The sequence below is a fragment of the Mus caroli genome, chromosome 2, assembly GCF_900094665.2.
Source record: "Mus caroli chromosome 2, CAROLI_EIJ_v1.1, whole genome shotgun sequence".
NCBI classification, from domain to species: domain Eukaryota; kingdom Metazoa; phylum Chordata; class Mammalia; order Rodentia; family Muridae; genus Mus; species Mus caroli.
In genome coordinates this window covers 118,317,317-118,329,317 of record NC_034571.1, presented here as the reverse complement: position 1 = coordinate 118,329,317, position 12,001 = coordinate 118,317,317, and the positions used below count along the sequence as shown (strand labels likewise).

Here is a 12,001-nt window from a genome sequence, read left to right as displayed (position 1 = left end):
ATGCCACCAAGGGGGAGCATGCCACCAAGGGGGAGCATGCCACCAAGGGGGAGCATGCCATCTGAGGGGTGAGCTTGCTTTTGCAAAGGTGATATCCTTGTGTATGACTGAGTTCTAAATTATTTATTTTTGTTTTATGTGTATTAGTGTTCTGCCTGTATGTTTGTATGTGCTCTGTATGAGTGTCTGGTGACCTTGGTGGCCAGAAGAGGGCATCAGATCTCCTGGAGTTACTGATGGTTGTGAGCCCCCACGTGGGTACTGAGAATTGAATCCAGGCCTTCCAAAAGAGCAGCACGTGCTCTTCATTACCAAGTTATCTCTCCAGCCCCCAAGTTTCAAATCCTTTAGCAGAGTTTAGCTCAGTGTTAGAATGCTTGCCTAGCGTGTATGAGGCACAGGAAACAAAGAAACAAAATGTTCAAAAAGAAAGTTCAAAATGCTGTGACTGTAAAGGGGTAGAAACCATGACCACATGTGGCTAGCTAGGGCTTTATGGGTCTTTGATTTGTTTCTTGATTTTATGCTAAACGGACAGTTTCCCCATCAGGGTCACACAGCAGGAGTCCCCAGATGAAGAATCTCCGAAGGATGAGCTTATCCTGAAGCTGAAAACGCAAGTCCAGCGCTTGCTGACTAGCAACTCCGTGAAGCGTCATCTGGTGTCTCAGCTGCAGAGCAATCTCAGAGACTGCCGGGAGACAATGGAAGCTTTCCAGCAATCCAAGGATGGTGACAGAGGCATGGAGGTGAGACCCTGCAACCTGTACACGTAAGAAGCCCCCTTGAGACATGCGCTTTATAGATGTAAGTTACATTTTTGGTTTCTTAGGGTTTATTTGACTCTTAGAAGTAAAGCTTACAGGAAAAAAAGCCACCTGATAGATAGGATGTTCATTGGCTTGTTCTAGGCACCTAGTAAATGAGATGCCAGTTAGGCTAAATTCTTTGTTCACAAATGAAAGGAGGACTTTGTAGAGGGTGTGTGCCTTTTGTCAGGCTTGGTTCAAACCGCCATGCTTTGGAACCCTGTTAATAAGCACCTCCTGTGAGGCCCCTCAGCAGCTCTGCTCCTGAGCGCTCTCTGTTCTGTTCTTACAACGGTTGGTCTCTGAGGAAATGGGGTAGAGAGCACTGGTTGATACTTCTGAGATGTGTCTTTTAAATTTAGTGATGGTTTTACTCTGTAATCCTGGCTAGCCTTCAGTTTGTAATCTTCTGCCCCTGAGCACTGAGACTGTGGGAGTGTGCTCCCAGCCAGTGTCTGATACCCCTCAGTGCTCTTTAGCTGACATCTTCGAGGAAAATGAAGGTAGGGGAGTCTGGCGCTCTGAGGTTTCACAGTCGTTCTTAGGAAATGAAGTTACACTACATGACTGATAGGGGTCAGAGTTACTGCTGGAAGTTCCTGCAGTCAGAGCTTGAGAGCAGCCTTTTTCTTCCTCATTTTGACAAACTGAACATTTGTACTGTCAAGAAAAATAATGCAGAAATGAATTGATAATTAAGAAAGGAAAGCGGAAGTTTGAAAGGCATGCAGGGAGTGCAGTCAGTTTCTGCGGAAGGAAGGAAGGAAGGAAGGAAGGAAGGTTTAATCCGACTGCTGCTTTTTTATCCCCTGGTTCTTATGTGAGAGTCCTGTTTATTAGCAAATCCTGTCATAATATCTGAGATGTTCTGAGGGACCAATTTTTTGTGATATTAAAAGAAAACTTGGTTACGCCCATGACATTTGTGCCACACGTGGGCATCTATCTCTTGGCATACGAATCAGTATCTTAGTTCCCAGCGTTCCCAGCTGAGTGAGACTGTTGACTTCCTCTCACCCCCACGCCCCGACCCCTGACTCCCAGCATCCTGCATAGCATCTTCTGGTAGTGTAGAAGCTAGAAGGTTGGTTTGTTTTTGTTAAACATTCTACTTTGGACTGTATTATATAATGAGTGATAGACTTTCAAACACCGAGTGGACTCTTCTTTCCCAGATCTTTATAATAGAATTGGAATTAGTCTGTAAAGTTAGAAAGCATGTTTGGGATGCCTTGGGAGGTCTATGGAGAGAGAGAGAATGGTTATTCATTTTTGTTTTTGAAAAGATGTGTAAGATTTTGTGGGATTTATTGATAATAGACCTATAAGGCATACATGGATATTTGAAAGTTTGGTTATGTAGAGCCACATTTAACTGTAGTACTTTGGAGCATCATCTACATTTCAAAATTTGTTTCTATTAAAAATTAAGCTGGCTGTGGTGGTACACACCTTTAATCCCAGCACTTGAGAGGCAGAGGCAGGTTTCTGCCAAGAGGCAGAAACTGTGAGTTTCAGGCCAGCTTGCTCCAGAACTACATAGTGAGACGCTGTCTCAAACAAAACAAACAATCAAAGCACACTGTTTTGTGGTATTTCCAGGCTACTACATGGTAGAGATCAGGAGACTGCTCATATACTGCGTTAGGCAGTGTTTGGGTGTAGGACAGATATGCGTTTCATTCCAGTTGACCAACTGGGTGGTCAAGAAAGATTGGAGTGGGGTTAGAGAGGTGGCTCAGTGGTCAGGGATGTGCAGCTGCTTTTCCAGAGGATATGAGTTTGGTTCCCAGCACTCTGGTTGGGCAGCTTCATGGACTATGGTGCCCTCCTGTGGACACACACACACACACACACACACACTGTGTGTGTGTCTATTATAGACTATGTAAAGGTCTTAGGAAAGCTATACTGACCCACCAACAGTCAGAGTCCATATACTGAATTATTTTTAAACATAAAATACAGAAAACTTTTTGTGTCTGATCCCTAGTAAATTTCTTTTGTATGTGTTTGTGTGGGTGTGTACATTTGTCAGTGGGCTGACAATAAGTGCCTGTTGAGGGATCAGCCATAATATACAACATATCTACACCACCCTCAACAAGTAGCAATGTAAGAAAGTGTATTTTTACTTCCTGGTAAAGGGTTTGGCTTATTGTGGTGGGGAAGGAAGCAGAGAAAGATGGCTGCTGGCCCTCACCCATCGTCCTCTTCCTTAACTCACTCCCAGGCTGCAGTCCACCAAATGTTGCCACATATGTGCAGGGTGGCTCTTCCCGTCATCCTTCGTTACACTCCATTAAAAATGCTCTCACAGGCTCGCCACTCACCGAGGTGTGACTCCTAGGTGATTCTAAATACTCAGAAGTTGATGATCTAGACTAACTTCTGCCCTTTCTCAACTTGACACCCAATCATAGCATCTTTAATCATAACATCCATCTCTGATGCCCAGTTAAACTCTAACTCAGACACGCTCAGTCAGGAACATGAGGCCCCTCTGCAGTAATCTCTAATGTTAGTGCTGTTTTCCCCAGGCCTGCCATGTCTGTAAGTTTAAATGTGTTCACATTCATTCCTTTTCCTACCAAACTGCACATTTTTAGTATCTTTCTGCTTCACCTGCTCTCTCTTACCTGATCCCTAACCGAGAGCAGCCCAGAGCAGTGAGAAGTAGCCATGTCTCAGCCCAGATGCTGTGATGCCCTAACTTTTCTTTTCCAGAATGGATTATCCCATTACTTTCACATGTAGCCTCACTCAAATTCTCAGGATGCAGCAGAATGCAAGTAGATTCTTTTCTAGAATGTTACGCAATGGCCTTGTAGTCCAGTTGCCTGCTGAAACCCAGAAAGCCAGACTTCACTGTCTGCATGTCTGTTATCCTCCCACGGTCCTAGCAGAATAGCCCACTGCGCTCTGCCTATAGCCATTCAGCATTTCTCTAGCTTACAGATCCAAAATCTCTGGAATTCCTTTGGCAAATCAGTTTAAAAAGCCAATTAGCCATATGTTTATGTAGTCAGGGCAACAGGCCCCCTCCCCCTTTAAAGCAATCTGTGATAGTTTTCTTATGACTTTGACCAGATAAAATCATGGAATAGATTACAGGTATTTTCGTAAACTAAGTAGATGTATTAATCCCCATACAGAGAATAGGGAACTTATAGATATGGGAGCATTCAAATGGAAGGGAACACACATAGTCTTGTAAACAAAGAGGTGCCACTCTGGGGCCAGCACAGAATTCAGGTGAAAGAACTGTTCGTTAGCTTCCCCTTTCCCATCCAGCTCAGTCCCTGAGAATAATTGCTGACGTTAGCGGTCAGTTGAGAGGATGAAGGCTGTTCCTGCACTCCCTGGCAGGATGCTCGTGTTCATGACTTGCCTGGAAAGCAGTGGGCCAGCGTATATCATGTACCTTAAAATAGTATCTACTGAATTAGGTACGGAATGAGGTAGTGCTGGTCCAAAGGGGCACATAGCAGAGTATGTGGTAATCCTATGGAGTAATACTCTCAAAGTAACCTTCTCCTGAGGTACACCTTACTAATTAGTGTGTGAGACAGCGAGTGGCAGGCGTGACGCCTGGGAGGCTCTGCTTCCAGCTGGTCCGCACCAGTGGTGAGACATGTTTTTGTCCCATGATTCTTAAAAGGAACATATATCATTTTTTAGCATTTGTGCTAAAGATGCCTATCCTGAATTTAATAACAGTAGAAAAGAAAAAAAAAAAAACAAAACAAAAAACCCAGCAAGGAAACAGCCTACAAAGCTTAGCACGCCTAGAAAGTGCCATGGGTTTGGAAACAGACGGAAGAACTATTACAGCAGGAGGAGACATGGCAACCAAACACCATGTGGCATAGACTTAGTCTTGGTGCAGAACGGGATGTTCCAGCTAGAGTGGGCATTTGGATAGAGCCTGTAAAGCAGGGGTCACACAGCAGCACTAACTTCTGCCTTGAGGACAAAGAAGAAGACAGGGAAATTATCTGGTAAACACCTTTTCCTAAAGAAATTGTTTCAAATTGTGTGTGTGTGTGTGTGTGTGTGTGTGTGTGTGTGTATAGTTTTGGTTTTTTTGTTTGTTTTAAACTTAAAACCATTTTAAACTTTCAGACTAAAACAGACACCTCTGAAAAAACAACTAATGAGTTATGGCTCGAATCTTCTGAGGCAATTAACAGAGAAGAGATTTTGCGACTGAAAAATGAAGTTCAAGTTTTACAACAACAGAATCAGGTGAATGACCTGGCATTTTATGAGAATTTTCATGGCCTTATTGACTATGGAGGTAACTCAGATGTGTGTAATAGACACAAGCAATGTTAGCTGGTGGACGGGTGTGGGAAGCCCTTGTGGGTTCCAGCCCTTCTCCCTTACTAGTGCTTGGGGAGTGCTCTTATTAGAAGGTTACCCGTTTCATGTGGTAGCCTAGCCAGTAGATTTGCTCCTCTTCTTAGCCAGTTTTTGACCAAGATGTAAAACCTTGTATGCTTAGATGATGGTTATTGAATTCTAAGGCTTATTTCAAGGTATCAGTCAACTAATACGTCTTTGGTTAAATATTTCTGTTTAATACATTTCAAAACAAAAACACGATTTTGTTTACTCCTGTTTAGGATGCTGTTTACACAGAAATATATCAGTCTTACTAAGAGGACACTTGGTGTGGTGTAGAATTCAGAGGTCGTATCAGATGATGCTGTAAGGCCCAGGGTGTTGAGCGGTCGGACTGATGAATGCGAGTGGGTTTCATTTCTGTAATCCATTATTCTTTGCCTAGGAACTGAAAGAGGCTGAAGAAAAACTGAGAAGTACCAATCAAGACTTGTGTAATCAGATGAGACAGATGGTGCAGGAGTTTGACCACGATAAGCAGGAAGCTGTGGATAGGTGAGTTCTCATCATGGCCATTCTTTTCTCCTGGAGTAGAACGTCGAGCACGGAGACAGTGTTGTGTGGTGGGCTAACTCTAGCTCTTCTCAACTGCTTCACAGAAATACTGGAGCCGCTTCCAAAAGCTCAACCGGGACTCAGGGGAGGGGTTTTTACTTCCAAATACTGAGTTATACATTTGTAAACAGCACATTGGAAGATGACTTGTAAGATGGATTCTGCTGATGTCTATGTATTAGATATATATGATTTGAATTTGGGAACTGTTTCTCAGTTAGTTCAATTAAAGAGTGATTTCTTTATCAACAACAATCCTTGGCATAGACAAACTAGTCTGTGTTGAAGTAAATATTTTTATTTAAAGAATTACTTATTTTATGTATATGAGTTGCTGTCTTTAGACACACCAAAAGAGGGCGTCAGATGCCATTACAGATGGTTGTGAGCCACCATGTGGTTGCTGGGAACTGAACTTAGGATCTCTGGAAGAGCAGTCAGTGCTCTTAACCACTGAGCCATCTCGCCAGCCCCTGCGGTAAATATTATTTGGGGATTTCTGCCCCACCTTAGATAATTTAATTCCCAAATAAAAGACATAAAAACCTTCATATTTATCTTAAAGCACTAGAGCTGGGCAGATATCAACCCTCTATGCTATTTTGTCTACTTCCCTGTCAATAGTCCCAACATATCACTTGCCGTGTTTCACCTGGGCCGCCCCTATCCAACTGGCCCTCATGGCCATGCGCTCACAACCCTCCTACCCTATGTCTCCTCTTCCTCTTTCCCTTTCCTCCTGGTCATCTCTCCCTGAGACCCTAAGCCTGGGAACCTTCAGCTCTGCCTACCTCTCTTCTGCCCACCTCTAGGCTACAGGCATCTTTATTGACTAATCATTGATAACTTGAGGGGCAAGGTTTACAGAGCTGGTATACATGAGGACCTGCTCATCTTGGAACAACCAGATCTTGGGGTACAGAATTTAGCATTTGAATACACGCAGCACCAGGCTGACCCATTATGATTGTGTTTGAAGTACTGGGATGTTCTCACACTCAAGGATCCGGTTTTCTCTAAAAACATGAAGAAAAGATTCCTGTAAGACCATGGGGTTTAAATTCTTGTTTTGGTTGTGGGAAAGCAAACAGATCTAATTATAATTTGTATTAATGAAAAGCCAAGGCAGGCAGGCAGGGCAGATGCCAGTTCACTCTGTCCCTGGTGCTTCATTGCTCTAGCGCCTCTCTCTGGCTAGGTGTGAGAGGACTTACCAGCAGCACCACGAAGCCATGAAGGCACAGATCCGAGAAAGCCTTCTAGCAAAGCACGCTGTGGAGAAGCAGCATCTCTTGGAGGTCTATGAGGGGACCCAGTCACAGCTCAGGTAAGAGGGGCCTCTGCTGCCTGTTTGCTCTGTAACTTGGAGGAAGTGGCTATGACACAGAAATTGTATACACACTCGAGTGTGTGTGTGTGTGTGTGTGTGTGTGCGCGCACCCAATCCCTTATTTGCCATTTCTGTGTCACCAAGGTCTGACCTGGATAAGATGAACAAGGAGATGGCTGCTGTGCAGGAGTGTTACCTGGAGGTATGCAGAGAGAAGGATGGGCTGGAGTCCACTCTCAGGAAGACCATGGAAAAGGCTCAGGAGCAGAAGGTAGGCTGCTCCCACCGTTCCCTCTCATCCCTCTCATTTACACTAAGGCATCTGCCCCAGGGAACTGTGGCAGAGGTGTTCATAGATGCCTTTTTATTTGGTTTTATCATGTTAATACAGCTCACACAGTTAAAAAGTAGTGAAACAGGTTCACTCCCTTCAGCCTCATGGCATCTCCATTTTCATCTGTTTGCTACCTGTGCTTGTCCAGGAGACCCTACATAGCGTACTAGTGCTGCACAGAGTGTGTCAGCAGCTGTGAGTGCTGCGCAGTGAGCCGTCAGTGGCTCTGACTCTGCCCGGGGTGGTGTTAGTGGCTTTCCCCCGACCGACCGACACCTGTCGCACTCCAAGTAGATAGACTACTGGCTCTCAGGGGAGCTGGAGAAAGCAGCGTGCTCTTTGTCTCACCCGTCTGCCAGGAGTATAATAAACAGTGGTGAGCTTTGTCCTCTGGAGATGGAGGGCTCACTCCTGCTTGGACCAGCCTGCAGAGCACAGTTTGAAAGCACCTGCTTCAAAGCTAGAAACTAGGTACAAAGTCCTAAGTAAATATTCTGTCCAGAGGTTTTGAGTCCGGTGTCTTACAAAGCAGTGTACTGCCATGAACAGATGAGGAATTCAGGTCACAGAATATTCTGGCCATATTTCAGTAGATCAGCCCGACGGAAAGCATGCTATGTGGGTACATGCTTCTCTGCGGAAGATGAACATTAAAAGGAGCAGTTTTAGTCAGCGTTGGCTACCAAGGAGTTACAAAGGATTTAAAATTACTTTCAAATGAGGCCTTAGCTTTTAGTGACTGTGTAAAAATTAAAATTGGGAGAGAGTCACTGATCTGAGTGTTAGGCAAGGAACTCAGCCTAACAGAATTTAGGAAAAAAAATGCAGAATTTATGAAACGCACAGGACCAAGGGCTCATGCTGTGTGCAGGACCAAGGCCCATGCTATGTGCTGTTTTGTTTTTTATAAAGGCAGTCTTACACTGAAGCCCAGGTTGGGTTTGAACCTGCTATGGAGCTGATAGTGACCTTGAACTCATCTTCCTGCCGCTACCACTGAAACATTTTAACTTGGCGACTGCTAGTGCTGTCCAGACACTTACTTGAGCTTTATTCACAGAGACAGCTTTTGGAAGCCAGAGAAGAATATGTGCGCAAACTGAAGTTAGAACTGGAAGAGAAGTACCGAGAAACTCTGAAGACGGAAAGGCAGAGCTGGCTGAAGGAGCAAGCTGCTGGAGCAACACAGCAGGCTGAGAAGGAGGTGATGTTAGCCCGGAGCACATGTGATAACTGGAAGGAAGGGGCTGCTCACAGTCTCTTCTTGTCAGTGTTTATTTTTCCAGGCTTGGCTGGCCTGGAACTTGCCATGTAGGCCAGTCTGGCCTTAAACTCACAGAGATCTGCCTGCCTCTGCCTCTTGAATGCAGGGATTAAGGGAATGAGACAGCACACCTGGCTTCTGGTCACTAACTATATTAATAACTGCAGACCATTCTTTCTGAACATATGACTTAAAATTAATTAACAAGTATATAGATGGTTGTCTGTCTGTCTGTCTCAGAATCTAGCTGTTGGTACCCTTTATGCCACTTTGACTTTTTAAAATTACCCATGATCTTTATCCAAATTCATGATTTTTTTTTTGGATATCTCTATGATTCCTAGAAATGAAACTATAGTCTAAATTTCTTATTATGAAATGACTAATAAGTCTATGCCAGTGTCTCTAACCTTGTAAGTATAGACATAAATAATTATTTATGGGATTAGAAGAAAAGTGATGGGCAGGCTTAGCAGCAAAAATTAATTACAATTAATTTGTTTAATAAAAAATGTAGCACGTGGTTTCATGCAACTCTGAGAATGTGCTTAACATCTCATCCAGGCCCTGCCCGGCTCGGCTTCCCCTCTCTCCTTCCCCAGCCTGTGGTTCCTTTTATTCTCTGCGGTTTTACTTGTACTCCATGTTGCCTATATATACTTGATGTCATGTATCTTTATGAAATCTAAGACAGATGAGAGATGTGTTTTCTGAGACTGACTGTGTTTGCTGGGTCTAAGTACCTTCAGCTGCATCTGCTTTCTTGCAAGTGCTGGTAACTTGGTTCTTTATGATGGGGAGGGGGCGGGGGGGGGCGGGGAGGAATCTGTTGTGTGTAAATTGTATTCCCTGTTGGTTACCCTGCTGCTGACATGTGGGTTAAGCCTATAGGTAGCTGTCGTATGCAGCAAGGCAGTGTCACGCAAGTGTATCACGTGAGTATCTCTGCCATCTGCCACCTTGGGTGAGCACCCAGGAGTGATGCTCCAGGGCCTTTTTGTAGCTTTAGTTTTTTGAGGACCCTTCATGCTGGCTTCCCCAGTGGCTGGACTGGGTTTAACATTCCTGCCAGTGGTGTCCAAGGCTTCCCTTTCATCTGTGTCCTCACCAGCATGTGCTGTCTGTCTTTCCTCCCTCTCCTCTGCGTTCTGTTTGAGACAAGGTCATACTTTGTGGCCTGGAACCTGCTATGTAGACCAGGCTGGCTGTGGACTACGGGCTGTCTGCCTCTGCCTTCCACTTCCACGTGTGCCACCACTGCACTAGGCTAGTTTCATAGAAATTTAAGGACCAATGTATGATCTTAAACACTTAGAAATGAAACAAAACAAAAAACCAGAATTCTAGCTTGTTTAAGCTGGATTCTGCCTATGAGCTTGCTGTTCTGTTAGTTTGGTAGCCAAGAAGTACTTTTAGAACTCCAGATATTCAGTAGACAGGAATAGGCAAAAAGGAAAGGCCATTTTTGCCACTTTATAGTTTTGCCTAAGACTAATTGGAGCCCCCCACTCCCCACTCCAGCATTGCTGAGAGTGGGGCAATCACGAAGAGGTTTTCTGTGTAATGCCTCCTTCCTGGGTGCTGTCAACTTGATAAACCTTAGATTCTAGCAAGTGTGGTTCCAGGGTGTTCATGTGAGTGAGCCTTCCCTTACCCGCTTCCTTGCCCTTGTTGATGGATTTACTCAGTGCTCGCTCTGTGGAAAGGGTTATTGACGTGAAACTCTGTAGAAAAGGATTTTGTTAGTTTTTGTCATGACATCTCTATGGTGGCAGAATCAGTTTCTAGGTCCCATACTGACTGACCCTGAGGTAGTCTACCCTTAATGCTATAATTAAGTCTTTATGTAAATTCTGTTCTGTAAGTGAAGCCAAAGAGGAATTTTCAGTTGTTGCTTGGAAATTTCTGTGGACTAAATTTTTAACCCTCATAAAATTACTGTACAGTATTTATCAGGTCCATCCATTGGCTGCGGCACACATGTGCCCAGTGTGCAAAGCTCTAAACTCACCTAAAAGGTGGGATTATGGACACAAACTTTATCAGTGACAGCTTTTGCACCACAGTGTTAGCAGAGTCTCCACACCTCCCAGGTTTTTAAGTAGTGCATCTGTAGCTGCTTTTGAGTAACCTGTAATTCTAGTGTTTACTTTATTTAGAATTTTTCTTCTCATTGCTTCTAAAAACAGAGCAGACAAAAACTCATTCATCAGCTGGAAAAGGAGTGGCAGTCCAAACTGGATGACAGTCTTGCGGCTCGGAGAAAGACGACCTCAGACCGCGGCAGCCAGACCGAGCAGGCGGCTGCTGTGTCTAAGGCAGAGGCAGCAGCAGTCCTGGCAGAGGAGCAGGCTCGCCAAGTCCAGCAGGAGAAGGAGCTTGCTACCAAGGAGGCTCTGAGGAAGCCCGAAATTGAGTTGGAGCTCAAGTACTGTGAGATTATTGCACAAAAGGTGACAGAGGCCACCAGTGGAGTTTGGGACTGCCGATTTAAGAAAATCTGGGAAATACTGCCTTTGAACTGGATTGTAACCTTATACATTTTAAATGTTTTAGCATTTCTAGACTAGAAAAGCTACTGTAGTTATCTCTAAAGCTTTTTTAAATTTTTCTGTTATAAAACTCTTTTTCTGTGTTCTTTGAGTTTTCAAAGTGCTTGTTCCCTGAGATCTGTGTGTGTATGGGTGTGTGTGTCTGTGTGGGGTGTTTTTAACATTCAAATTAAGAATTTTTCACATCTAGTTTTATTGAAAATATTCCACTAATGTATTTTTTAAATAGTAATTTTAGATTAAGGTGTTTAACAGCATTTGTGTTGAAATCTATGCGGAATTGAATCTGCAGGTGTGCCCCAGAGCAGAGCTTTGTCATTCCCTTCAGCGGCCAAAAGTGGTGCAGTTGCCTTCCCCTCGGACACTCACAGCCTCACTTTAAACACAGACGAAACATTTTCAAAGCAAACCTGTACTTAGGAAAGTGCAGCCCATGTTAATGGAATAGAGATGATTGTTTTCTTATATCTAGGTTAATTAGTGCAGTGAGTCTCCTGAGAGCTGCACTGTTTATCCATGACAGGGATGAGTGCACAAGGCAGGTAATGTCTTAAAACTCTGCCATGTATTTTTTATTTTAGATCTTTTAGTTTAAATGAGAGGCTACTTGGGACCTATGTAGTGAGTCCTAGGCCAGCCTGGTCTACATAGTGAGTCCCCCCAGCCAGCCTGGTCTACATAGTGAGTCCCAGGCCAACCTGCTCTACATAGTGAGTTCCCAAGCCAGCCTGGTCTACATAGTGAGTCCCC

General features: G+C 44.2%; 1 protein-coding gene across 6 annotated transcripts in view; it reads left to right on the top strand.

Annotated features, from left to right (window-relative positions):
• Cep152 (centrosomal protein 152) overlaps positions 1 to 12,001 on the top strand; it is a 60,167-nt gene that overhangs the window by 27,808 nt on the left and 20,358 nt on the right. For 5 of the 6 annotated variants that reach the window (XM_029474499.1, XM_029474498.1, XM_029474500.1 and 2 more), the window contains 7 exons: positions 539 to 749; positions 4,935 to 5,057; positions 5,602 to 5,711; positions 6,970 to 7,098; positions 7,246 to 7,372; positions 8,496 to 8,639; positions 10,889 to 11,152. In XM_029474499.1, the coding sequence (XP_029330359.1) occupies positions 539 to 749; positions 4,935 to 5,057; positions 5,602 to 5,711; positions 6,970 to 7,098; positions 7,246 to 7,372; positions 8,496 to 8,639; positions 10,889 to 11,152 (1,108 nt within the window). The remainder of the gene's footprint in view (positions 1 to 538; positions 750 to 4,934; positions 5,058 to 5,601; positions 5,712 to 6,969; positions 7,099 to 7,245; positions 7,373 to 8,495; positions 8,640 to 10,888; positions 11,153 to 12,001) is intronic. The other variant, XM_029474501.1, reaches the window with a different exon arrangement.